General features: G+C 40.9%; 1 protein-coding gene and 1 long non-coding RNA gene across 2 annotated transcripts; one reads left to right on the top strand and one right to left on the bottom strand.

The window, feature by feature from the left end:
• Positions 1-995: 995 nt before the first annotated feature.
• LOC127911483 (uncharacterized) lies at positions 996-1,493 on the top strand. Its single transcript, XR_008078703.1, has 2 exons — positions 996-1,036; positions 1,174-1,493. It is a non-coding gene; the product is annotated as an uncharacterized LOC127911483 (long non-coding RNA).
• An 825-nt stretch (positions 1,494-2,318) lies between these two features.
• LOC118402689 (myosin-7-like) lies at positions 2,319-24,836 on the bottom strand. Its single transcript, XM_052477529.1, has 40 exons — positions 24,804-24,836; positions 24,611-24,653; positions 23,281-23,489; positions 22,964-23,107; positions 22,716-22,872; positions 22,594-22,621; positions 22,389-22,494; positions 21,973-22,065; positions 21,508-21,571; positions 21,319-21,417; positions 19,531-19,634; positions 19,293-19,431; positions 19,072-19,190; positions 18,711-18,860; positions 17,943-18,113; positions 17,447-17,756; positions 16,500-16,570; positions 16,122-16,327; positions 13,498-13,621; positions 12,202-12,338; positions 11,855-12,110; positions 10,800-11,042; positions 10,532-10,708; positions 10,273-10,418; positions 10,061-10,151; positions 9,579-9,968; positions 9,300-9,426; positions 9,077-9,195; positions 8,788-8,984; positions 8,409-8,592; positions 7,756-7,921; positions 7,522-7,646; positions 7,115-7,423; positions 6,265-6,468; positions 5,864-6,160; positions 5,623-5,727; positions 5,437-5,532; positions 5,210-5,344; positions 3,187-3,234; positions 2,319-2,434 (listed from the first exon to the last, which is right to left on the bottom strand). Exons 3-39 carry the CDS (start codon positions 23,479-23,481, stop codon positions 3,214-3,216), a joined length of 5,811 nt encoding a protein of 1,936 aa, XP_052333489.1. The 5' UTR covers positions 23,482-23,489; positions 24,611-24,653; positions 24,804-24,836; the 3' UTR covers positions 2,319-2,434; positions 3,187-3,213.
• Positions 24,837-26,115: the final 1,279 nt, after the last annotated feature.

The raw sequence follows: 26,115 nt of genomic DNA on the forward strand, positions 1-26,115 counted from the left end.
TTGTGCTGAAGGATGCTGACTTTTAAAGCTTCAGAGGGTTACTTTCCTAAAGCTTAGAGGGTGTGAAGAATGCTGAATGGGAGATATACTTCATGTTGTAAAGCTTCTGAGTCTGAATGGGTTTTAAAGTGAGAGTTAAGGATGCTTTGGGTGGGGCTAAAGCTTCATTTGTGAAGGATGCTGAATGGGTGGGGATAAACTGAATGGGAGGGGCATGGGTGTGAAGCTGCTGAATGGGTGGGGCTAAAATTATGTGAAGGATGCTAAAGGGGCTTTTAGAATGTGAAGGATGCTTGGGTGTTGCTAAAGCTTCAAGGGTGTAGAATGCTGAATGGGATAAAGCTTCAGAGGGTGTAAGGATCTGAATGGGCTCTACTTTTAGAGGGTTACTTTGCTGAATGGGTGGGGCTAAAGCTTCAGAGGGTGTGAAGGATGCTGAATGGGCGTAAAGCTCAGAGTCTGTAAGGATGCTTTTAAAGCTTCAGAGGTTGACTTTGCCAATGGGTGGGGCTAAAGCTTCAGAGTGTAAGATATGAATGTTGTAAAGCTCAGAGTGTCTACTGAATGGGTGGGGCTAAAGCTTCAGAGGGTGTGAAGAATGCTGAATGGGTGGGGCTAAAGCTTCAAAAATAAAGGATGCTGAATGGGCGGGGCTAAAGCTTCAGAGTTGTGAGGATGCTGAATGGGTGGGGCTAAAGCTTCAGAGGGTGTGAGCGATGCTGAATGGGTGGGGCTAAAGCTTCAGACTGTGAAGAATGCTGAATGGGATAAACCATGGGTGTGGAGCTGCTGAGTGGGTGGGGCTAAAGCTTCAGAGGGTGTGAAGAATGCAAATGGGAGGGGCAAAGCCAGAGGGTGTGAAGGTGCTGAATGGGTTACAAATTTTAAACTTTTCACTAGATAGCAAAATATCAAAGGCCATTTTCTCAAAAGTGAGGTTAAAAGTTGATCAACTTTCAAAGCAGAATGACTTTCCCATACTCCTCAACTGTTTTTATACCATGTTGTAGCTCTGAGTCTCTACTTTTAAAGTGAGGTTTTTCCCATTACTTCAACTGTAGTGTGTGATATACCATGTTGTAGCTCTGAGTCTCTAAAAGTGAGGTTACTTTCCCATTACTCCTCAACTGTAGTGTATGATATACCATGTTGTAGCTCCCATTTTAAAGTGAGGTTACTTTCCCATTACTCCTCAACTGTAGTGTATGATATACCATGTTGTAGCTCTGAGTCTCTACTTTTAAAGTGAGGTTACTTTCCCATTACTCCTCAACTGTAGTGTATGATATACCATGTTGTAGCTCTGAGTCTCTACTTTTAAAGTGAGGTTACTTTCCCATTACTCCTCAACTGTAGTGTATGATATACCATGTTGTAGCTCTGAGTCTCTACTTTTAAAGTGAGGTTACTTTCCCATTACTCCTCAACTGTAGTGTATGATATACCATGTTGTAGCTCTGAGTCTCTACTTTTAAAGTGAGGTTACTTTCCCATTACTCCTCAACTGTAGTGTATGATATACCATGTTGTAGCTCTGAGTCTCTACTTTTAGACATGAGAAACTTTCCCATTACTCCTCAACTGTAGTGTGTGATATACCATGTTGTAGCTCTGAGTCTCTACTTTTAAAGTGTGGTTACTTTCCCATTACTCCTCAACTGTAGTGTGTGATATACCATGTTGTAGCTCTGAGTCTCTACTTTTATCCAATGTAAAAAAAACAAATGTTCAACCAAATCCAGGTGGTGGGTTACATATTTTAAACACACAGTGAAAATACAATATTTCAAGAGTCATATTAAAATTATTAATGTAATTGTGTGCTAGGAATATTTAACTTTTTTTCTACTTTAGTACACATAAGTGAATTTGTTCCAATACTTTTGGTCCCCTACAATGGGGGAACTTTGTCCAAAAAGTGCTGTAATTTCTAAACGGTAACCCCGACATGGATAGAAATACCCTCAAATGAAAGCTGACGGCCTGCACTTTAACCCCATAGTCGTTGTACCATTTCATATCCAAAGTGCTGGAGTGTACAGAAGCAAAACAAACACATAAAACATGCACTGCCCCAATACTTTTGGAGCTCACTGCATTACTACAATATTATAATAATGTAGGCGATACATGTATATGTTAAACGTTTGTCTTTTTCTCTGGTACCATTTGAGGTAAGTTATCAATATATTCTATTAAAATCAGTGTTTACATAATTCCTATTCTTAGTAGCATCAACACAAAATCTTTACGTCTCTACCAGACATGAAAAAACCTTTGGCACACAGCGTAACATATTACAAAGCAACACACAGAGATGCAATTTCAATTGTCTTTATTCCGCTCATGTTACATGGAGAATAGAGAGAGAAACTGAAGTCAGGAGATTTTCAGAACGGTCCGTCTGAGAGCTTCACTCTTCATCGTGTCCTTTCTGTGGCAGAAGGTAGATAAAGGTTGTGAAAATTAGCTCTATAATTCTGGAAACATTTTGTATTATATACTTTGGGTCTTGAAATGTAAATTACACAATGGGGCACAATGGGGCACAATGGGGCAACCAACAACGGGCACAAGGGGCACAATGGGGCACAACCAGGGGCACAACGGGGCACAATGAGGCACAATGGGGTGTTAATGAGTGTTAAAATACTGCACTAAAACACTGTTCATAAAATGGTCCTAACATTACACCAACTGTGTTTTCTAACTAATTAACTTTATTATTATTATCAACATTTAAAGGTGCAATGATGTCAAATCAAATAATTAAATTAACATTCAATTAATTTGGCTATTGCTTTAATTTCAACTACGGTCCTTATTGCAATAAACATCTACAAAAACGACGTGTAATTTCATTGTACGTGACCACTGAAACCAGGAAGTGTGCAAATTATAACCAAAGCAACTGACCTGGGAGCAGGGTCACAACCAGGAAGTGTGCAAATTATAACCAAAGCAACTGACCTGGGAGCAGGGTCACAACCAGGAAGTGTGCAAATTATAACCAAAGCAACTGACCTGGGAGCAGGGTCACAACCAGGAAGTGTGCAAATTATAACCAAAGCAACTGACCTGGGAGCAGGGTCACAACCAGGAAGTGTGCAAATTATAACCAAAGCAACTGACCTGGGAGCAGGGTCACAACCAGGAAGTGTGCAAATTATAACCAAAGCAACTGACCTGGGAGCAGGGTCACAACTCTAGGTCTCACTCCTCATCCTTTCCTTTCTGTGACAGAGAAGATAGATTGTCTATGAGAACATTGCCATATACGATGTGCTGTAGTTGAAATTACAATAAGCTTCAACAGGTAAGTCAATATACACTTGGAATAAACTATGAACATCATGTTGTCCCCATACAGATACCGACCCTGTAGTGGTCCTGATTCTCCTTAGATCTGCTACGTAATCAATTCAAAGTTTGCAATTCCTTTTATAGTTGCAATATTGTCCAATGAACAATTAAAGTAAAATTAGCAGTAGATTAATTTGATTCTTAAACTGTAGATATTACATAAAAAATGTTTTTAAAAAATGGTCCCAGTTCCTTTAGATCCTGTGTATTACCATGGTAGTAGCTACATAGGTAGGTACAGTGGTATTACCATGGTAGTAGCTACATAGGTAGGTACAGTGGTATTACCATGGCAGTAGCTACATAGGTAGGTACAGTGGTATTACCATGGTAGTAGCTACATAGGTAGGTACAGTGGTATTACCATGGTAGTAGCTACATAGGTAGGTACAGTGGTATTACCATGGTAGTAGCTACATAGGTAGGTACAGTGGTATTACCATGGTAGTAGCTACATAGGTAGGTACAGTGGTATTACCATGGTAGTAGCTACATAGGTAGGTACAGTGGTATTACCATGGTAGTAGCTACATAGGTAGGTACAGTGGTATTACCATGGTAGTAGCTACATAGGTAGGTACAGTGGTATTACCATGGTAGTAGCTACATAGGTAGGTACAGTGGTATTACCATGGTAGTAGCTACATAGGTAGGTACAGTGGTAATACCATTCCTACATAGGTAGGTACAGTGTTTCAGTGGAATTTGCAGTGTAGGTACAGTGGTATTACCATAATTTGCAGTGTAGGTACAGTGGTATTACCATAATTTGCAGTGTAGGTACATATTCTTACTAAAGACAAAATTCTGTAAGTCAAAGCATGTAATGAATATCAATGTTGCGTAGTGGTTATTACATACAGTATAGTTGTTAGTAATTATAAAGCTATGGGAAATTCCCCTGTAACATAATACTCTTCAGTGATATTCTACCGAGGGAATGACTTGAAGCCATGGTAGACACAAGGCTGACATATCAAGGTTGATATTGGAGTTGTCCTTTCATTTGAATGAGTTTTATCAAATGACTGAACGTCTGACACTGCAAACAGGTATAAAGTATACATCTGTGACTGTCATTACACTGTACGTACTTATAAAACTACCATGGAAAAAATATATTACATGTTGAGTGGGGACCTTTTTTTTTCTCTTCAGGAAATGTATCTATGAAACCATTGGGACCATTAGCAGTAAGCTATTACGGTTAGAGTTGATCCTGTCTTGTATAGTTTTAGAACACAATGGATGCCCGCAAATGAATTAATATAAACGTAGCTATTCAGATGTTAAATGATATTATGGCTATTGGATATCATATTCCTCTTTAAGGATTCAGCCATACATGACATGGTGGGAGTCATTAAATCTGTGCTTCTACACCTGCATACACCACCTCTGTAGTGCCTTGGGGTCTAGCCTGGTTCCTCTCTAGGTTTCTAATCTCCACCAGGCACAGCCAGAAGAGGACTGGCCACCCCTCATAGCCTGGTTCCTCTCTAGGTTTCTAATCTCCACCAGGCACAGCCAGAAGAGGACTGGCCACCCCTCAGAGCCTGGTTCCTCTCTAGGTTTCTAATCTCCACCAGGCACAGCCAGAAGAGTACTGGCCACCCCTCATAGCCTGGTTCCTCTCTAGGTTTTTTCCTAGGTTTTGGCCTTTCTAGGGAGTTTTTCCTAGCCACCGTGCTTCTACACCTGCATTGCTTGCTGTTTGGGGTTTTAGGCTGGGTTTCTGTACAGCACTTTGATATATCAGCTGATGTACGAAGGGCTATATAAATACATTTGATTTGATTTGATTTGAAATGCTAATTCATCGAAGATTGAAACAGCAACTACTGACCTTGGAGCCGACATCCCGACTCTTGGCTCTCATCTTATTGACCTGAGACTCAGCGATATCAGCCCTCTCCTCTGCCTCATCCAGTTCATGCTGAATCTTGCGGAATTTGCCCAAATTGGAATTGGCTTGTTCCTCCTGTGAAAAAAAATGTGGATGATTTAGTCTCTAGCAAACGCAACAATTCATAAATGATGCATCAGTTGGACGATGGAAGGTGTTCTACTTACAGCCTCCTCTGCTGTTCTCTTGAAGGATTTGACCTTCAGCTGCAGTTTGTCCACCAGGTCCTGCAGACGGCTCAAATTCTTACGGTCTTCCTCAGTCTGCGCCAGTAAACAAGGGGGAAAACAAGGGTCATATATTAAGCTTCATTTTATTCTGAGTTCATAGTTCATAGTTCAACTTTGATGTACCTGGTAGGTGAGTTCCTTGATGCGTCTCTCATATTTACGGACTCCTTTCACAGAATCGCCACTCCTCCTTTGTTCACTTTCCACTTCAGTCTCTAGCTCCCTCACCTAGTGAAATATAACGGATGTTATAACTTTATTTCCAATCATGTCGTCACAACGACATTCAACATTGAAGCTAGAAATATGAATGAATATTTATTTTATCTATAGAATACAAGGTAGGTTAGTCTCAAACACTTACTCTGGCCTCCAGCTTCTGGATCTGCTTCTTGCCTCCCTTCATGGCGATTTGTTCGGCTTCATCCAGGCGGTGCTGCAGGTCCTTGATGGTCTGCTCCATGTTCTTCTTCATCCTCTCCAGGTGAGAACTGGTGTCCTGCTCCTTCTTCAGCTCCTCTGCCATCATGGCAGCATCAGTAATGGCCTTCTTGGCCTTTTCCTCCGCGTTTCTGCACTCCTGCACAGCCTCCTCCACTTCAGTGGAAAGCTGGGACGTGTCGCCCTCTAGCTTCTTCTTCTGGCTCAACAGACTGGTGTTCTACACATACGTTTTAAGGAATTACTTTCATATTATCTTCAACATTTTCAAGTTGTGTATATTTAGTAAGGCTATCTATTGTTGTCTATCAATGCCTTCCTTACCTGAGAGTGCAGGAGCTGAACTCTCTCACTGACATCCAGCAGTTCCTGCTCGGCCAGTTTGCGGCCTCTCTCAGTCTGCTCAACCATGGCTCTCAGCTCATCCAGTTCAGCCTGCATCAGGTTGTTGCGTCTCTCCACAATGGCGATGTTCTCCTTCAGGTCATCACCACCACGTAGAGCATCATCCAGCTGCAGTTGAGAATCCTGTGGAGAGAATTTTGGTTTTGTGAGAAAGAGGTCCCCCAAATGACCCCAGGTCTGTTTGACAATCGTTTTTTTGGCTTCATCTTTATAATAAAAATGTAGTAGGTATTGTGTTTAAGATTCAATCAGGATTGCGGTCAATTCAACTAATTCAATTCTAATTAAATTATCTGTAAATTTAATTCAATTAAAATTCAAGGTTAGTCTTTAAAATCAGAGATAATTCAATTCCAAGAATGTAATTCCCAATTATCCCAAACAATTATATATGTTGTACAAGTCAGTTAAGAACAAATTCTTATTTTCAATAATTGTTTAGGAACAGTGGGTTAACTGCCTTGTTCAAGGGCAGAACAACAGATTTTTATCTTGTCAGCTCGGGGATTTGATTTAGCAAACTTTCGGTTACTAGTCCAACGCTCTGACCACTAGGCTACCTGCCGCCCTCTTACACAAATATGAAATTGATTTTCAATTTAATTCCAATTCAAACAGTCCTATTATTCCATAACTTGGTCGTGAAATTCGAATTGAATTAAACCTAAATTCAAGAATTTAATTAAACCTAAATTCAAGAATTGAATTGTAATTTCTAATTAAATTGGAATTGACCCCAACTCTGGATGAAATGCTGTGGAAGTGTTACCTTCAGGTGGGCATGAAGACCCTTAAGTTGCTTCTGGGCCTCTGCTGCCTGCCTGTTGGCCTGGCTGAGCTGTATCTCCATCTCATTGAGATCTCCCTCCATCTTCTTCTTCAGCCTGAGAGCTTCATTCCTGCTGCGAGTCTCTGACTCCAGGGAGCTCTGCAGGGTGTCCACCACTCTCTGCTGGTTCCTCTTATTCATCTCCATCTCCTCATCCTTCTCCACCAGTTTGCGTTCAATGTCAGCTTTGACCTGGTTGTACTCCAGCTGTGCTCTCAGGATCTTGCCCTCCTCGTGCTCGAGGGAGCCCTATGGGAACAACAACACACATAGTATGTCTGATATTCTAGTATTTTAGCCTCAGTAAATGGTGTCTATCCCTACCAGTAAATATCTTCCAGTCTCACCTCAGCTTCCTCTAGTGCAGTCTGTATCTCAGCCTTCTCCTGCTCCAGCTGTTTACGGACCTTCTCCAGCTCGTGGATGCTTTTTCCTCCCTCACCAAGTTGCTCAGTCAGATCAGAAATTTCCTCTGTGTGGGGGAGAAAAAGAACAATGCACATCAGTATCTTGTGATATCAAATCTCTGTAATAATATTGAAATGAAATGGCTGAAATGCCAATAATACTGTTGCTCTGACCTTGTAGGTTCTTGTTCTCTCTCTTCATGGTCTCCAGATGATCCAGACACTCCTCATAAGAGTTCTTGAGTTTGAAGAGCTCAGTGCTGAGAGATCTGGCCTCTTTCTGGGAGCTCTCCAGCTCAGTCTGAGACTCCTCAAACTTCTGCTTCCATTCAGCCAGGACCTAGTAGAATCACACAGTAAATGGTTTGAATAAACAGCATATGATTATCTGCATCTGTACATAGCCTATCTGTAAACAGCCCATCTAACTACCTCATCCCCATACTGGTATTTATTTATTTATTTATTTTGCTCCTTTGCACCCCAGTATCTCTACCTGCACATTCATCTTCTGCACATCTACCATTCCAGTGTTTAATTGCTATATTGTAATTACATCGCCACCATGGCCTATTTATTTCCTTATTTTACCTCATTTCACTCACTGTATATAGACTTTTTGTTTTCTTTTGTTCTACTGTATGTTTGTTTATTCCATGTGTAACTCTGTGTTGTTGTATGTGTCGAACTGCTATGCTTTATCTTGGCCAGGTCGCAGTTGTAAATGAGAACTTGTTCTCAACTGGCCACCTGGTTAAATAAAGGTGAAATAATTGTTTTTATTTTAAATGATCATGTATTGTAATAAAAGTGTCCCATAATAATACCTTGTCAAAGTTCCTCTGCTTCTTGTCCAGAGCGGCAGCAGCTGCATTGGATCGCTCCACATCCACCATGAGATCTTCAATCTCATTCTGGAGTCTGTGTTTAGTCTTCTCCAGGGAGGAGCATTTAGCGTTAACAGCTTCCACAGCTTCCTCTGCATCCTGCAGACGCTGAGCCAGCTTCTTCCTAGAATGACATGGATGGGAAGCTCATTTCAGAACATCTGACTTTATTTCTCTCTCTCTATATATATATTATATATTATATATATATATATAATGTTTGTTTATCAGGTAATTCATGTATCTTTCATCATATACTGTTGTGCATCGCTCATTCAGCCAAGGTTGAATAGCCTTGAAAGTAAGAAAACATCCTTACTTTGCCTCTTCAAGCTCCTCGGTCTTCTGGATAGCATCAGTTTCATACTTGTTTCTCCACTGAGCCACCTCAGCGTTGGCCTTGGACATGCCGCGTTGCAGCTCAGCCTTGGCCTCCTGCTCCTCTTCATACTGCTCCCTCAGCAGGTCCGAGTCATGGCGAGCAGACTGCACTGCATGGGCGAGTGCGTTCTTTGCCTTGGAAAATAAATGTTAAAAAAAAGAACATGTAGTTATGCCGCAGGATGAAAGTAGTTGGATAGCAGATTCTACATTTATTGTATAAATACCTTGACTTCCTCCTCCAGTTGTCTCTTGAGGTCTTCAATCTGCTGAACATTGGACTGCTTACCCCTGGTCAGTTGGGAGACCAGAGAGTCCTTCTCCTCCAGTTGTCTGGCAAGTTCACCTGTTTTCATCGATTTTTTAAAAATTATTTAAATTCGTCTCTTATTGTGTATGTGGCTATTCACTGTAGCGGTTTGTGTGAATGTTCATGTTACGTTGTTGTACCGTTCTCCGTTTGAAGCTTTGCTTTCTGCATGGTGAAATCATTGATGGATCGTTGTCCTTCCTCAGCTTTCGTCCTGTATTCACTCATCTGGTCCTCCAGAGTGCGACACATTTTCTCCAAGTTTGTCTGAAAATGTTTTTTAATTTAAAAAAATATATATAAATGCAGCAGAACCTTCGTAGATCATATCTCTGAAACTAAGGACATGTGCAGTGCCATTTGCGATATCTATCTGATCTCGCAAAATGCTTGTATTTCATAATGATTAATCCACTGACCTTAGTCTTGACAATCTGCTCCATGTTGGAGACCACGTCATCCAGCTCCAGCCTGAGCTCACTCTTCTCCTTCTCCAGCTTCTGCTTCACTCTCTGAAGGTTGTCAATCTGCTCTCCCAGGTCAGCTACACTGTCAGCATTTTTCTTCCTCAGAGTGGCAGCTGTAGCCTCGTGCTGCAGGGTAGCCTCTTCAAGGTCTCTACGCACCTTCTGGAACTCAGCCTCCCTCTTCTTGTTCATCTCAATCTGGGAAGCAGTGGCTCCTCCAGCCTCCTCCAGCCTCTCGCTGATCTCTTCCAGCTCTCTGGACAAGTCTGCCCTCTGTTTCTCCACCTTGGCACGGGCAGCTCTCTCAGCCTCCAGCTCTTCCTCCAGCTCCTCAATGCGGGCCTGAAATGGTCGGAATTAAACTTTTCTGGTAAAAGCAGAACATAATCAAGTGTAACAGAAAGAGTATATTTTCAACAATAATATTGGAATACCTGCAACTCCTTCAGTTTCTTCTGAAGCTGAGCACTCATTGCCTGCTCATCCTCAATCTTGCTGCTGAGTTGGCTCATCTCAAAGTCCTTCCTGATGAGTGAAAAAAATATGTTTTATTTGAAATATTTTAATTCTTTTTGGGGGAGTTGTGGTCTTTTCTGCTATAAAATAAAATGAGTATGTAAACAGTTGAATTGATTTGTGATCTTACTTCTTCATCCTCTCCTCCATCTGCTGCTTGTCGTTCTCCAGGTCCATTAGGCTCTCCTGGGTCAACTTCAAATCTCCCTCCAGCTTTCTCTTGGCTCTCTCAAGGTCCATCCTCACCTTCTTCTCTTGCTCCAGAGAGCCTTCAAGCTGATTAAAGGATATATTAAACAATATTAGGAGTAAACCATTTACTGTAGCCTATTTTGTTAGGATATGACTAAATATGTTGTCATTTTTATCAATACTAATTTCATACTCACATCATCAACTTGCTGTTCCAGTTTGGCTTTGGCCTTGGTCAGCGTGTTGACCTTGTCCTCCTCACTCTGCAGGTCATCCAACGTTTGCTGATGAGCCTCCTGCAGAGACTTCTTCTCCTTGGTCAGCTTGGCAATGATTTCATCCAGAGCTGCCATCTCCTCAGTCAGGTTTTTAACCTATGGAAACACTTGTGTCATTACACTTATCATCATCCAGACCAAATTATTTTGGAGTTTTAACAACCCAAGAATGAAGAGAAACTTTGACCTTGTTCTCTGTGGCGTGCTTCTCCTTCTCCACTTTAGCCAGAGTGAGCTCCAGATCATCAATGTCCTTCTTGAGTTCTGAGCACTCATCCTCCAGCTTCCTCTTCTTAGCAGTCAGCTCTGAATTCATCTCCTCCTCATCCTCCAGCCTCTCGGTCAGCTCTTTGGCTTTGGCCTCGAGCTGGATCTTATTCTTGATCAGCCCCTCACATCTCTCCTCAGCGTCACCTAGAGTGTCTTCTGACTGTCAACGTGTCAATATATTGTAAGTATATATCAAATCCTGTCCAATTTCAGAAATTTGGTTGGTTTGTAAAATATTCTGTCAATTAATTAATTGTATGACATATCGATTTATCAAATCATGTCTCATCCCTCTCTTGTTTTTTCTCTCTTTCTGAATCCCAAACCAGTCCCTTCCCGTAGTAAAGCCCTCGCACATTCACAAGTGTCTCCTCCATATTCACCAAGCTGAGGGAGTGAAAATGATCAAGGGGGCCCTCCGATAGCCACTTTGACCAGCCCCTCCGTAGGCTCCGGGGCAAACCGCTATCCCAACATGCATCGGAATATGTCTGGACTTCATATGAAATAATGCAAAGTCTCACCTAATGATATGACATCTGCATTTGTTTGTGTCTTATTTTCAAAGTGTAACAAAAAAGGAAATGTTTAACTGTTATTGAGGTTTAGATTTTGTTAATCTTGTATATCTTGTTATATCTTCAAAGAATTTATAGAATACATTTTCATTATTGTATTTTTGTCCTTAAATTGCATCATTGAAGTCACGAACGTGTCCTGTAGTTGATCGGGTTTATTGATTATTATTATTATCCTACTCCGCTATGGAAGTCACCTTTTGAGTTTTGCCAGCAAGTGTGGCAACACATGAACCTACAAAGGAGTTAAGGCTGGTTTGGGATTGTGCCTCAGTCACGCTAAGAACTCGAAAGGCCATTTTTTTTTATTTTTACAAAGGATGCGAATGCAACAAAAGGGACTAGTGCCGTTAAAGTTAAATCAAAGTAGTTTAGCAATGTGTCTTTTACTCACAGACAGGACTGCCATTTGCAGGTCATTCTTCTCTTGGAGAAGGGAGACCATCTTCTCTTCCAGCTCCTTTCTACGGGCGTCCGTTTTAGCAAAAAGCTCTTTAAGCTTCAGGAATTCTTCCTTCATGTTGGCCATCTCTTTCTCAGTCTCTGCTGAAACCAGCAGAGGTTTGATCTTAAAGAACATCTTCATCCAGGGCCAATTCTTGACGCCCATGAAGGCGCGAATGTTCCATTGGATCACAAGCAAGGCGTCCCTGTGAAATTGTTATAAAATTAGCTTTTTATACAACTTTTTCCACCTCCACCATATTGTCTGCAGAAGTTCTATCCATTGTTTTTTCCAACCTGCGGTCAACAATTTTCTGGAACTCAATCCTGGCAAGTAGACCACGTGATCGGGCCTGCATGCCGGTGATGATGAGAGCGAGACGGTCATCTCTCATCTCCTCAAGGGTACCCAGGAGACCAGCCTTGAAGAACACCTAATAAAGAGATAGAGAGAGAGAGATAAAGGTGTGTATATATGCAGTACACATCAATGATTTTACAGATCACAGAATTCCATTCAGATCAGCAGGAGGGGTCAGCCAATTAATTATATTCTTCAGCATTCAGTAACAGCAGCCAATTAATTATATTCTTCAGCATTCAGTAACAGCAGCCAATTAATTATATTCCTTAGCATTCAGTAACAGCAGCCAATTAATTATATTCCTTAGCATTCAGTAACAGCAGCCAATTAATTATATTCCTTAGCATTCAGTAACAGCAGCCAATTAATTATATTCCTTAGCATTCAGTAACAGCAGCCAATTAATTATATTCTTCAGCATTCAGTAACAGCAGCCAATTAATTATATTCCTTAGCATTCAGTAACAGCAGCCAATTAATTATATTCCTTAGCATTCAGTAACAGCAGCCAATTAATTATATTCCTTAGCATTCAGTAACAGCAGCCAATTAATTATATTCCTTAGCATTCAGTAACAGCAGCCAATTAATTATATTCAGCATTCAGTAACAGCAGCCAATTAATTATATTCTTCAGCATTCAGTAACAGCAGCCAATTAATTATATTCCTTAGCATTCAGTAACAGCAGCCAATTAATTATATTCCTTAGCATTCAGTAACAGCAGCCAATTAATTATATTCTTCAGCATTCAGTAACAGCAGCCAATTAATTATATTCCTTAGCATTCAGTAACAGCAGCCAATGAATTATATTCCTTAGCATTCAGTAACAGCAGCCAATTAATTATATTCCTTAGCATTCAGTAACAGCAGCCAATTAATTATATTCCTTAGTATTCAGTAACAGCAGCCAATTAATTATATTCCTTAGCATTCAGTAACAGCAGCCAATTAATTATATTCCTTAGCATTCAGTAACAGCAGCCAATTAATTATATTCTTCAGCATTCAGTAACAGCAGCCAATTAATTATATTCCTTAGCATTCAGTAACAGCAGCCAATTAATTATATTCCTTAGCATTCAGTAACAGCAGCCAATTAATTATATTCTTCAGCATTCAGTAACAGCAGCCAATTAATTATATTCCTTAGCATTCAGTAACAGCAGCCAATTAATTATATTCCTTAGCATTCAGTAACAGCAGTCAATTAATTATAGAACTTACCTTAGTGTGTCCTAATCTGTACTGGGTGTGGTCAATGTCCAGAGAGCCCAGCAGTTTTTCCGCCGCCTTCACATTGTCAATGAACTGACCCTCAGGGATGGCATTTGGATTGAGGATGCGGTATCTGAATGACAATCACCAAACAATTGTCTTTAATATTCATTACAAGTCAAAAGTTTGACACACCTTCTCATTCCAGGGTTTTCCTTTAGTTGTACTGTTTTCTACATCTTAACTATGAAATAACACATATGGAATCATGTAGTAACCAAAAAAGTGTTAAACAAATCAAAATATATTTTATGTTTGGGATAGTAGCCACCCTTTGTCTTGATGACAGCTTTGCACACTCTTGGCATTCTCTCAACCAACTTCATGAGATAGTCACCTGGAATGCATTTCAATTAACATGTGTGCCTTGTTAAAAGTTAATTTGTGGAATTTCTTTCCTTTTAAATGTATTTGCACCATTCAATTGTGTTGTGATAAGGTAGGGGTGGTATACAGAAGATAGCCCTATTTGGTAAAAGACCAAGAACATATTATGGCAAGAACAGCTCAAATAAGCGACAGTCCATCATTACTTTAAGACATGAAGGTCAGTCAATCCAGAAACGTTCAAGAACTTTGAACGTTTCAAGTGCGGTCGCAAAAACCATCAAGCGCTATGATGAAACTGGCTCTCATGAGGACCGCCACAGGAAAGGAAGACCCAGAGTTACCTCAGCTGCAGAGGATAAGTTCATTAGAGTTAACTGGCTCTCATGAGGACCACCACAGGAATGGAAGACCCAGAGTTACCTCTGCTGCAGAGGATATTAGAGTTAACTGCACCTCAGATTGCAGCCCCAAAAAATGCTTCACAGAGTTCAAGTAACAGACACATCTGAACATCAACTGTTCAGAAGAGACTGCGTGAATCAGGCCTTCATTGTCGAATTCCTGCAAAGAAACCACTACTAAAGGACACCAATAAGAAGAGACTTGCTTGGGCCAAGAAACACAATGGACATTAGACGGGTGGAATTCTGTCCTTTGGTCTGATGAGTCCAAATGTGAGATCTTTCGTTCCAACCGCTGTGTCTTTGTGAGACGCAGAGTAGGTGAACGGATGATCTCCGCATGTGTGGTTCCCACCGTGAAGCATGGAGGAGGAGGTGGTGTGGGGGTGCTTTGCTGGTGAAACTCAGTGATTTATTTGGAATTCCTGGCAAGGCACACTTAACCAGCATGGCTACCACAGCATTCTGCAGCGATACACCATCCATCTGGTTTACACTTAGTGGGACTATCATTTGTTTTTCAACAGGACAATGATTCAACACACCTCCAGGCTGTGTAAGGGCTATTTGATCAAGGAGAGTGATGGAGTGCTGCATCAGATGACCTGGCCTCCACAATCACCCGACCTCAACCCAATTGAGATGGTTTGGGATGAGTTGGACCGCAGAGTGAAGAAAAAGCAGCCATAAGCATATGTTGGAACTCCTTCAAGACTGTTGGAAAAGCATTCCTCATGAAGCTGGTTGAGAGAATGCCAAGTGTGTGCAAAGCTGTCATCAAGGCAAAGGGTGGCTACTTTGAAGAATCTAAAATATATTGTTTAACACATTTTTGGTTACTGCATGATTCCATATGTGTTATTTCATAGTTTTTATGTCTTCACTATTATTCTACAATGTAGAAAATAGTACAAAAAAATACAAAAAATAACTTGAATGAGTAGGTGTGTCCAAACTTTTGACTGGTACTGTACATTTTATTTCACTTAATTTTAACATTCTTTCATAAACAGCACATCTTAACAAAAACATGTTTTCCCATCTCAAAAGGTAAAAAAAAAACTATCATAAGTACTACTAAATAAAGTGAATGGGTTGACGACTTAATCTTCAATCATTCATAATTCGCCTTGTAAGGGGGGAATGGAAGCTTATTGTGTGCAACAGGGAAGGACAATTGAATGCAATCTTCTCAAGGAAATGGACATTTCTAGCCTGTCTATCTATGGCTCACAGTGTTGACATGTTGTCCTCCACCCACTCCGTTTTCCACCACAAAGAATCAGAAAATGAGCAAAAAGAGTAGAACTCTTATTAAGAGTAGAACTCTTATTAAGAGTAGAACTCTTATTAAGAGTAGAACTCTTATTAAGAGTAGAACTCTTATTAAGAGTAGAACTCATCTACTTTTACACTATTGGATGTCCATGTAGTTTCTTCTTCTCATTTTTAAGGAACAGTTTGAGTTCGGGTTCATGTAACAGGGTTGACCTTCACATTTAGGGATATTTATTATTATTAGATGTTTTATGAATCACTAATCACATTAAATGAATAATACTCTTCAGATATCAAAGCAACAAACTAGGGCTTTAGAATTATGGTGAAAACTCGGATTAATGTTGCTATTAAGTGGGTTAAAATCTTCCCGAGAGGTCGCGTAGGATGCACAGCTTAAGGAATTCTGTACTTTAGCAAATCTGATTTATTACATTTGCCATGTGGACTATATTAAAGGGCACTTCATTTAATATAACAGGCTTAAAACAATTTCTACTTAAATTGTCAAAGGGGCTCTTTCCTGTTAGACAGAAAATATATAACCTTTATTTTCTTATATACCTTTGTTTGAAGTCAGCGTACAGAATCCTGTTGGGGAAGCCCTTTCTGCAGATCCTGATGCCTTCTAGCACGCCGTTACAGCGTAGCTGGTGCATGACCAGAGGATTCTCCATGGCCCCAGGAGTCTTGGTCTCGTTGGGGATGAGGCAACGCACAAAGTGAGGGTGAGTAGACCTCAAGTTCGTCATGAGTTTACCCAAGTTCTCCTGTGAGTATGACAAATGTAGAATTTTCCATCGGTGAATGAGTCTCAAGAGTACCTCACGAGTCACAACGGCATTAAATGCTAACACGCCAATCCACAACATACTGACATCTCAAATGTAATGTAATATGGTGCTATGTGAAAAGCTAGATTCATGTTCATGTCAGATCTACCCTGTGCAGTGCAGACACCGTCTGGAAGGAAGAGCCTTTCTTCTTCTTTCCTCCAGCCGCTTTGTCTTCACCTGACAACCACAGAACAATTAGATTATGCATGTTGTTATTATCACATACACCGGGTAGGTGCAGTGAAATGTTTTGGAGTAAATTAGTTTTAAGTGCCTTACTCCATGTCGGTTCAGGTATTCGAACATTTAACCTTTCGTTAACTGCCCCAACACTCTAACCGCTAGGCTACTTGTCGCTCCTCTTTCGTTAACTGCACCAACACTCTAACCGCTAGGCTACTTGTCGCTCCTCTTTCGTTAACTGCCCCAACACTCTAACCGCTAGGCTACTTGTCGCTCCTCTTTCGTTAACTGCCCCAACACTCTAACCGCTAGGCTACTTGTCGCTCCTCTTTCGTTAACTGCACCAACACTCTAACCGCTAGGCTACTTGTCGCTCCTCTTTCGTTAACTGCCCCAACACTCTAACCGCTAGGCTACTTGTCGCTCCTCTTTCGTTAACTGCACCAACACTCTAACCGCTATGCTACTTGTCGCTCCTCTTTCGTTAACTGCACCAACACTCTAACTGCTAGGCTACTTGTCGCTCCTCTTAAGGTTAACTGCCCCAACACTCTAACCGCTAGGCTACTTGTCGCTCCTCTTTCGTTAACTGCACCAACACTCTAACCGCTATGCTACTTGTCGCTCCTCTTTCGTTAACTGCACCAACACTCCAACCGCTAGGCTACTTGTCGCTCCTCTTTCGTTAACTGCACCAACACTCTAACTGCTAGGCTACTTGTCGCTCCTCTTAAGGTTAACTGCCCCAACACTCTAACCGCTAGGCTACTTGTCGCTCCTCTTTCGTTAACTCTAACTGCTCTGTTCTATCATGCCAAATGTTATTTACTTTAGTGGTTTGTAGTCTTAGTAGATAGAAACATATAGTACCTCCTTCTGCACCAGCATAGCTTGCAAAGAGATTGGACAAGAACTTAAGACTTGACTTCTGGAACAGTCCGACCACAGTCTCATTCAGCGGGTCCTTGTTCTTCACCAGCCAGTTACCAATGTTGTAATCAACAGTGCCAGCATAGTGAACCAGGGAGAAATGTGCCTCCGGTCTTCCCTTAACAATCTTGGGCTTCTGGAAACATGCGTTTTTTCCCAGATGTGTGTCATACAGCTTCGCCTTGAATGTAGAATCACTGGCCTTGGGGAACATGCACTCCTCTTCAAGGATGGACATGATACCCATGGGCTGGTGGAAGGAGTGGAAATCAATTAGTACTAAGGGAAAAGCATAGTGATTAAATATCAGAATCATTTGTCTATGAAGATTTCCTGTGTAATGCTCATTTTAAAAAGTACTCCCGTTAAATGTTTGAAATCTCAAAGATAACTCAGGACACTTCATATAAACTAGTACAAAACTGAAGACACCAACCCTTTCAATGAGGTCAATGCAGGCAGCCAGGTCCATGCCGAAGTCAATGAACTCCCAGACGATACCCTCTTTCTTATACTCTTCCTGCTCCAGCACGAACATGTGGTGGTTGAAGAACTGCTGCAGCTTCTCATTAGTGAAGTTGATGCACAGCTGTTCGAAGGTGTTGAACTGGAATAGAAGTTCACAGTTACTTCATTTTGCTGTTATGTTTTCGATCATTTTATGATGTGTTATTTTTGTTGTAGTTGTAGTTGTTTTATACCCCCCATTTTCTCCCCCATTTTCTCCCCCATTTTCTCCCCCATTTTCTCCCCAATTTTGTGATATTCAATTGCGATTCAATTACGATCTTGTCTCATCGATGCAATTCCCCGAGGGGGTTTGGGAGAGGTGAAGGTCGAGTCATTCATTCTCCGAAGCATGACCCTCCAAACCATTCTCCTTAACACCCGCCTGCTTTACCCAGAAGCACCTATGTGCCAGAGGAAACATTAATCAACTGATGATAGAAGTCAACCTGCAGGCGCCTGGCCTGACATAAGGAGTCGCTAAAGCGCAATGAGCCAAGTAAAGTCCCCCCGGCCAAACCCTCCCGTAACCCGGACGAACACTGGGACAATTGTGCACCGCGCTACGGGACTCCCGACCATGGACAGTTGTGACACAGCCTGGGATCAAACCCTTGTCTGTAGTGACCGCTGCGCCACCTGGGAGGCCCATGATTGGTTATTTTTTTAGGAAATATAGCCTACATCAAACACTCACATCAAAGATCTCAAAGCCTGCAATGTCCAGCACACCAATGTAATGCTGCCGAGCGTTCTTGGTGTCCAGACTCAGGTTGATTCTTATCACCATCCAGAGGAACATGTTCTCATAAATCTTCTTTGACAGTGCACCAATAGAGTAGTACACCTAGAAAATATAGAGAGAAAATGAATTACTAAAACATAGGTTCAACATGAACAAATAGGGACAGTTTCCCAGACACAGATTAGGCCTAGTCTTGGACTTAACATCCGGCTCAATGGGGGAATCACTCATTAAAATATTAGCAACTCAAAACAGAAGTTTTATACTCACAATTATTAGCTTCTGGAAATGTACAAGGTTTTTTTACACTCACCTGGTCGACACTCTGACCTTTGGTGACCCATTCATTTCCTACTTTGACCCTTGGGTGACAGAGCCCCTTGACGAGGTCCGCAGAGTTCAGGCACATCAGATATGCGACTTTGTCAACATCTGGAAAGGAAAGGTTTTATGGTTGTAAAGGAGGAGGCATTCTGACCGTTAGATTTTTTTCAAAGATCCTATATATTAAAGTGAGAGGTTTTATTTCCTCACCCTCAGTGCCATCAGATTCTGCTTGCTCCTCCCTCTGCTTGTTCTTAAACTTCATGTTACCGTAGTGCATGATGGCCCCAGTCAGCTTGTAAATGCCATTAATCTCTTCTTGAGAGAAGCCCAGCACATTAAAGGCATCCTAGTTCAGAAGAAAAATAACATTTTTTTTGCATTGGATAGAAAGTTGGACAGATGAGCAAGGTGAGATAAATGTAAATTGTCATGAAAATTGACTTACATCAGTAGCCATTAGCTCATCAGAATCATCAATGGAAGTCACTTTAATCTCTCCTTGGGAGATGAAGGCGTAGTCATAGGGATTGCTGGTGATGAGGAGCATCTCTGAAAAGATTTCAACAGCACAGTTGAATGTGTTTAGGGGACTGTTTATTATGCATTGTTTCTCAATCTTTTTTTTTTGTAACTGTGGCAGCTAATTTACTGACAACATTAACATCCCAACGACTGGTGCTGGTCCACAGACCTGAGGTTGAGAGTAGAGGTCGACCGATTAATCGGAATGGCCGATTAATTAGGGCCGATTTCAAGTTTTCACGACAATCGGTAATCTGCATTTTTGGACACCGATTATGGCCGATTACATTGCACAGGAGGAGATTGTGTGGCATGCTGACTACCTGTTACACGAGTGCAGCAAGGAGCCAAGGTAAGGTGCTAGCTAGCATTAAACTTATCTTGTAAAAAAACAATCAATCTTAACATAATCACTATTTAGCTAAACATGGTTGAGGATTTTCCTAGTTTATCTAGCTTGTCCTGCGTTGCATATAATCAAAGCGGTGCCTGTTCATTTATCATCCAATCACTTTGCTTAACGGGTGATGATGTAACAAGCGCATTCGAGAAAAAAGCACTGTCGTTGCACCAATGTACCTAACCATAAACACCAATGCCTTTCATTAAAATCAATACACAAGTATATATTTTTAAACCTGCATATTTAGTTCACATTGCCTGCTAGCATGAATTTCTTTTAACTTGGAAATTGTGTCACTTCTCTTGAGTTCTGAGCAACAGAGTCCGGGTATCTGCAGCAGTTTGGGCCGTCTGGCTCGTTGCGAACTGTGTGAAGACCATTTCTTCCTAACAAAGACCGTCATTTTCCAGAATTTTCCAGAATTATGACATCATTGAAGGTTGTGCAATGCAACAGCAATATTTAGACTTAGGGATGCCACCCGTTAGATAAAATCACTGAAAGAAATTATCGTTTCTGGATTTGACCATATTAATGACCAAAGGCTCGTATTTCTGTGTGTTATTATGTTATAATTAAGTCTATGGTTTGATATCTGATAGAGCAGTCTGACTGAGCGGTGGTAGGCAGCAGCAGGCTCGTAAGCATTCATTCAAACAGCACTTTCCTGCATTTGCCAGCAGCTCTTTGCTGTGCTTCAAGCATTGCACTGTTTATGACTTCAAGCCTATCAACTCCCGAGATGAGGCTGGCATTACTATAGGTGCCTATAAGAACATCCAATAGTCAAAAGTATGTGAAATACAAATGGTATAGAGAGAAATAGTCCTATAATTCCTATAAAAACTACAACCTAAAACGTCATAACTGGGAATATTGAAGACTCATGTTAAAAGGAACCACCAGCTTTCATATGTTCTCATGTTCTGAGCAAGGAACTGAAACGTTAGCTTTTTTACATGGCACATAGTGCACTTTTACTATCTTCTCCAACACTTTGTTTTTTGCATTTATTTCAACCAAATTGATCAAGTTTCATAATTTTTTCGAGACTACATTTATTTTATTGATGTATTATATTAAGTTGAAATAATAGTGTTCATTCAGTATTGTTGTAATTGTCATTATTACAAATATATATATATATATATATATATATAAAATCGGCCGATTAATCGGTATCGGCTTTATTTTGTGTTTGGGTCCTCCAATAATCGGTATCGGCATTTAAAATTCATAATCGGTCGACCTGTTATTGAGAGGCACTGATATAGTGTTCAGTACCTAATCGAGTGGTCTATTACTCACCTAGCAGTTCTGGTTTCTTTTGGGACAGAATCTGGTAGAAGATGTGGTAGTCTCTCTCAGCCTTGAGCTGGAAAGTCACCCGTGACTTTTCCAGAAGATCTGATATGCATGAAAAAGTGAACGTGTATTGTATGAATCTGTTGTCAAAAGAGATTTGTTCAAACCTGATCAACTTGAACTTTTACTTACAAGTCTCAATGTCAGCAGAGGAAAGCTTCCCAGTGACTCCAAAATGAATTCGGATGAATTTACCCTGTAAGGTTTTACCAACATATTAATGAATGGATGAATTTACCCTGTAAGGTTTTACCAACATATTAATGAATGGATGAATTTACCCTGTAAGGTTTTACCAACATGTTAATGAATGGATGAATTTACCCTGTTAGGTTTTACCAACATATTAATGAATGGGTGAATTTACCCTGTAAGGTTTTACCAACATATTAATGAATGGATGAATTTACCCTGTTAGGTTTTACCAACATATTAATGAATGGATGAATTTACCCTGTAAGGTTTTACCAACATATTAATGAATGGATGAATTTACCCTGTTAGGTTTTACCAACATATTAATGAATGGGTACATATGCACCCGACAATATGATTTGATAATAAAGACGTGTTCTCAAACAGGAGGGACAAACGTACGAATCGGGAGGAGTTGTCATTCCTGATGGTTTTGGCATTACCAAACGCCTCCAGGGCAGGATTGGCCTGGATGATTTGATCCTCCAGAGTCCCCTAGAAAAACCAACATTCATACTGTGTTACATTTCTGTCATGAACATCTCAACATTTTTTTTTTAACCTTTATTTAACTAGGCAAATCAGTTAAGAACAAATTCTTATTTTCAATGACGGCCTAGGAACAGTGGGTTAAACTGCCTTGTTCAGGGGGCAGAATGACAGATTTGTACCTTGTCAGCTCGGGGGTTTGAACTTGCAACCTTGCGGTTTCTAGTCCAACGCTCTAACCACTAGGCTACCCTGCCGCTCAATGAATTTGTTCAACATGCTCATGCAGCCAGGAAGCGTGTTTCATTTAGGATGGACATTCTGTTGACCTTTTTTTCTTCAGCTACACTTTTCTTCCCAGCAACAGCAGCAATGCTGGCGAAGTACTGGATGACTCTCTTGGTGTTCACAGTCTTTCCAGCACCGGATTCTCCACTGGGAATGGAAATACAAATGTGGATGTTTCAACATTTCTCCTAATTGGAAATAGCCTCATAATTGATTTAAAAAAAAAACTTTGGTTGAGGTACTTACGTGATGAGGACAGACTGGTTTTCCCTGTCTGTTGAAAGAAAAGGAATTATCAGTAAATAGCACTTTACCAAATAATAGTTTGATGTTTTAAATGTCCTTAGAAAACAACAGTTGCATTTGACCTGATAGCATGTACTGGTAGGCGTTGTCAGAGACGGAGAACACATGAGGAGGAGCTTCAGTCCTCTTCTTGCCTCTGTAAGCGTTGACAACGGACTGATCGTACACCGGTAGCCACTTGTAGGGGTTGACAGTGACACAGAACAGCCCCGAGTAGGTCTGTGGAAGACGCGAGAAAGGTGCAGATTGAAGTTACATTCATTTGAATCCATGTTTCGATATAACGGAGAGCAGGCGGGTCATTACTCACGTAGATCATCCAGGCTGCGTAACGCTCTTTGAGGTTAAACAGCACAGCCGGCTCGTGTAAGAAGGTGAACATCGCCATGTCCTCAATTTTATCAAACTTTGGCGGGTTCTGGGGGTGGCAGTCAATCTCCTTCACGACGACAGTCTGAAAGAAGAGTAAATGACATTTGCACAGTTTATTTTTCATTTCATTTTCAATGTACAGCGGTATTCTATTTAATAATCGGTAAAGGAAAAAGAACATGAATCATTATATAGACGACATATTGTTCCTGTTGTCTAGCCACGTTAAAAAAGCTTTTTTATTAAAACATTCACCTTCCCGAACTCCGTGTTAACTGTGATTTTGTCCCCATCTCTGGTGGCGATTGTGCCCTTGACGTACTCAACCTCAGGGTCTGGCACATAGCATTCCCTTTTTATGTCAAAGGGTCTCGTCTGGCATTCCATCCTCTCCTTGTCTGGTTTACGCAGAAAGGGAGCTGCTGCCCCGAACTCCTCCATAACCATGTCCCCCATCCTGAAATCTGTACAGGGCGGAACAGACGATATCTACATCCATCCACAGTTTCATTCAAGATATCCCATTCTGACATTACTAGTAGTAAGGCCAGCAGCATTACCACCCTGCATCCCACTGCTGGCTTACTTCTGAAGCTAAGCAGGGTTGGTTCTGGTCAGTCCCTGGATGGGAGACCAGATGCTGCTGGAAGTGGTGTTGGAGGGCCAGTAGGAGGCACCCTTTCCTCAGGTTACATTTCCCTGTGTAGGTTGCTGTCTTTCAGATGGGATGTTAAACGGGATGTCCTGACTGTCAGCGGTCACTAAAGATCCCATGGCACTTATTGTAAGAGTAGGGTTGTTAACCCCGGTATCCTGACTAAATTCCTAATCATCATCAGTTTACAGTTGGCTCATTCACTCCTAACTAATCCTCAGGTTGTTGCTGTAAATGAGAACGTGTTCTCAGTCAACTTAGATGGTTAAATAAAAAATATATAATCTTTCCAGGATAGCTTTAAAATGATATTTATTCTGTGCAGTCTGAATTGATTTGCAGTTTTAGAGGGGGGCTAGAAGTGGTCGAAGCACTGGGATGCTTCTTTCCTGTTCGGAGCGGGATGGGGAACGAGCCTCACTAATGTGAGCCATGTTACAATTCCCCTTAAGTGAGTTAACCCTATCAGTTAACCCTAAATGTTTGACTTTTCTCCCCAGCGCCCCGGGTTCGTTTCCCTGCCCCGCTGTTCGCAACAATACTTACATATTATAAGCAGTTCATAGTCACTTATGGCAAGTCTTATAATGCTTAATGATCGTGTCATAATAATATTTCTATGGCTTCAATAAAATGTTACTCTTGGCTAGGATTCTCAATTGGTGTTCTGGCTGAAATACACGCTGATCTCAAGCTAGAGAGACTGACTCTGACCTGAATAACAAGCTGATCTCAAGCTAGAGAGACTGCTGTCTTCAACCCTCAACACGTGCTCCTCAATTCATTGCAGATACAGTTAAGGAAACTATAAAATCTATTTCACAACAACTTAAAACAACCAAGAAAATGCATGCCGCGACTTTAAACATATACATATATATGTAGGCCTGTGCCTTAGTCAACCTTAGTGTGTAAGTTTCCGTTCCTTACCTGTTGTTGGTCAGACCTCTTGGTTTGGTAGAAAGGATCTCTGCTGAGAATCAAATAGACAAATAGAAAGACCAGCATCAATCACCTGACCAGAAATGTATTTGCTGATTGGTGCCTTGTGATGCTGTGGGAATCATCGTTGTTAGGTCCTTTAATCATTATGTTCCTCAGCAGACGGCCTCTATGTGCTTACCTGTAGGATGACAGTCCTGTGCTTTGTGTCTCCCTGGTCTGTTTCTCTCCTTTATAAAGGCTGTTGTTCAGCCCTATATGGAGATGGGCCGATGAAAAAGTCACTCTGATTATTTTAAAAGATCTGTATTTGGAAGTAGAGGTGTGTGTAGAAGGCAGGCTATCAACGAGGGCAGAGGAGGGGACAAACCCCCCCCCCAGGGTGCGTAACCCTTTGTTTATGGCTTCCTGATGACAATAGCACCCTCCTCCGCAGGTCAGTCTGACACCATGTACATCCAAATATGATGCATGTGTGGTATGTATGTTTGAGCAAGGACAGAATGAATCTCATGTTCATTTGTATCGTGTTGTAATCGTGCTTTTAAATAAAGCATTCCTAAATGTTCATACCATGGATCATTTAGCTATTTGAGTTCGAATTTTAGAACCCCTGTGGGTATAATAATAAAACATGTATTTGATCAAATATTGAATTTAGCCTTTACTACTATAGCACATAGAAACGAATTGAATAGCACATGCATAAATAGGAAAAAGACAGTCAAATCATAAATAGTAAGGAATACGGTTTTTGAAGTGTCTGTGCTAAATTCTAGGAGATTTATAAAAATGCTTTAGGAAATAGTTTTTTGTTCTTTGGCATGTTTAACCCTTTTGGGTTTGGGTGGGGGGTTTGGGTGGGGGGGCACAACTTTTTGTGGGGGGGGACCGGTTTTCGGGATGTCTTCCTTTTGCTCGCCAGCTGCGGAAGGCCAGATATCTCTAGTTTAAAGCTGCAGTACGTAGCTTTTTGTGCGACCCGACCAAATTCACTTAGAAATATCTGTTATAGAGTTGTCATTCTCATTGAAAGCAAGTCTAATAAGTGGTAGATCTGTTCTATCTCCGCTATATTTCTATGTTTCCCGTTCTTAAGTTTTGTTTTTGCATCTTTTACGTTCAGTTTTGTACACCAGCTTCAAACAGCTGAAAAACACAATATTTTTGGTTACGGAAAATATATTTCACAGTGGTTTTGATGGTACAATGATTCTCAACACTATAATTGCTTTTGTCACAAACTGAAATTATGTGAACTATTAGATTTTTAGCCACCAGGAAATGTATTTTATCTTAATCAGGTACAGTATGTGTAAAGTTGTATTGTGCAATATAGAATGTGGCCCATCCAATAACCTGTGCTGTAACACCACTGACACAATGTAACAATGTAACAATGTAACACAATGTAACACCACTGACACAATGTAACAATGTAACAATGTAACAATGTAACACCACTGACACAATGTAACACAATGTAACACAAT

The sequence above is a fragment of the Oncorhynchus keta genome, chromosome 24 (assembly GCF_023373465.1).
Source record: "Oncorhynchus keta strain PuntledgeMale-10-30-2019 chromosome 24, Oket_V2, whole genome shotgun sequence".
Taxonomy (NCBI): Eukaryota; Metazoa; Chordata; class Actinopteri; order Salmoniformes; family Salmonidae; genus Oncorhynchus; species Oncorhynchus keta.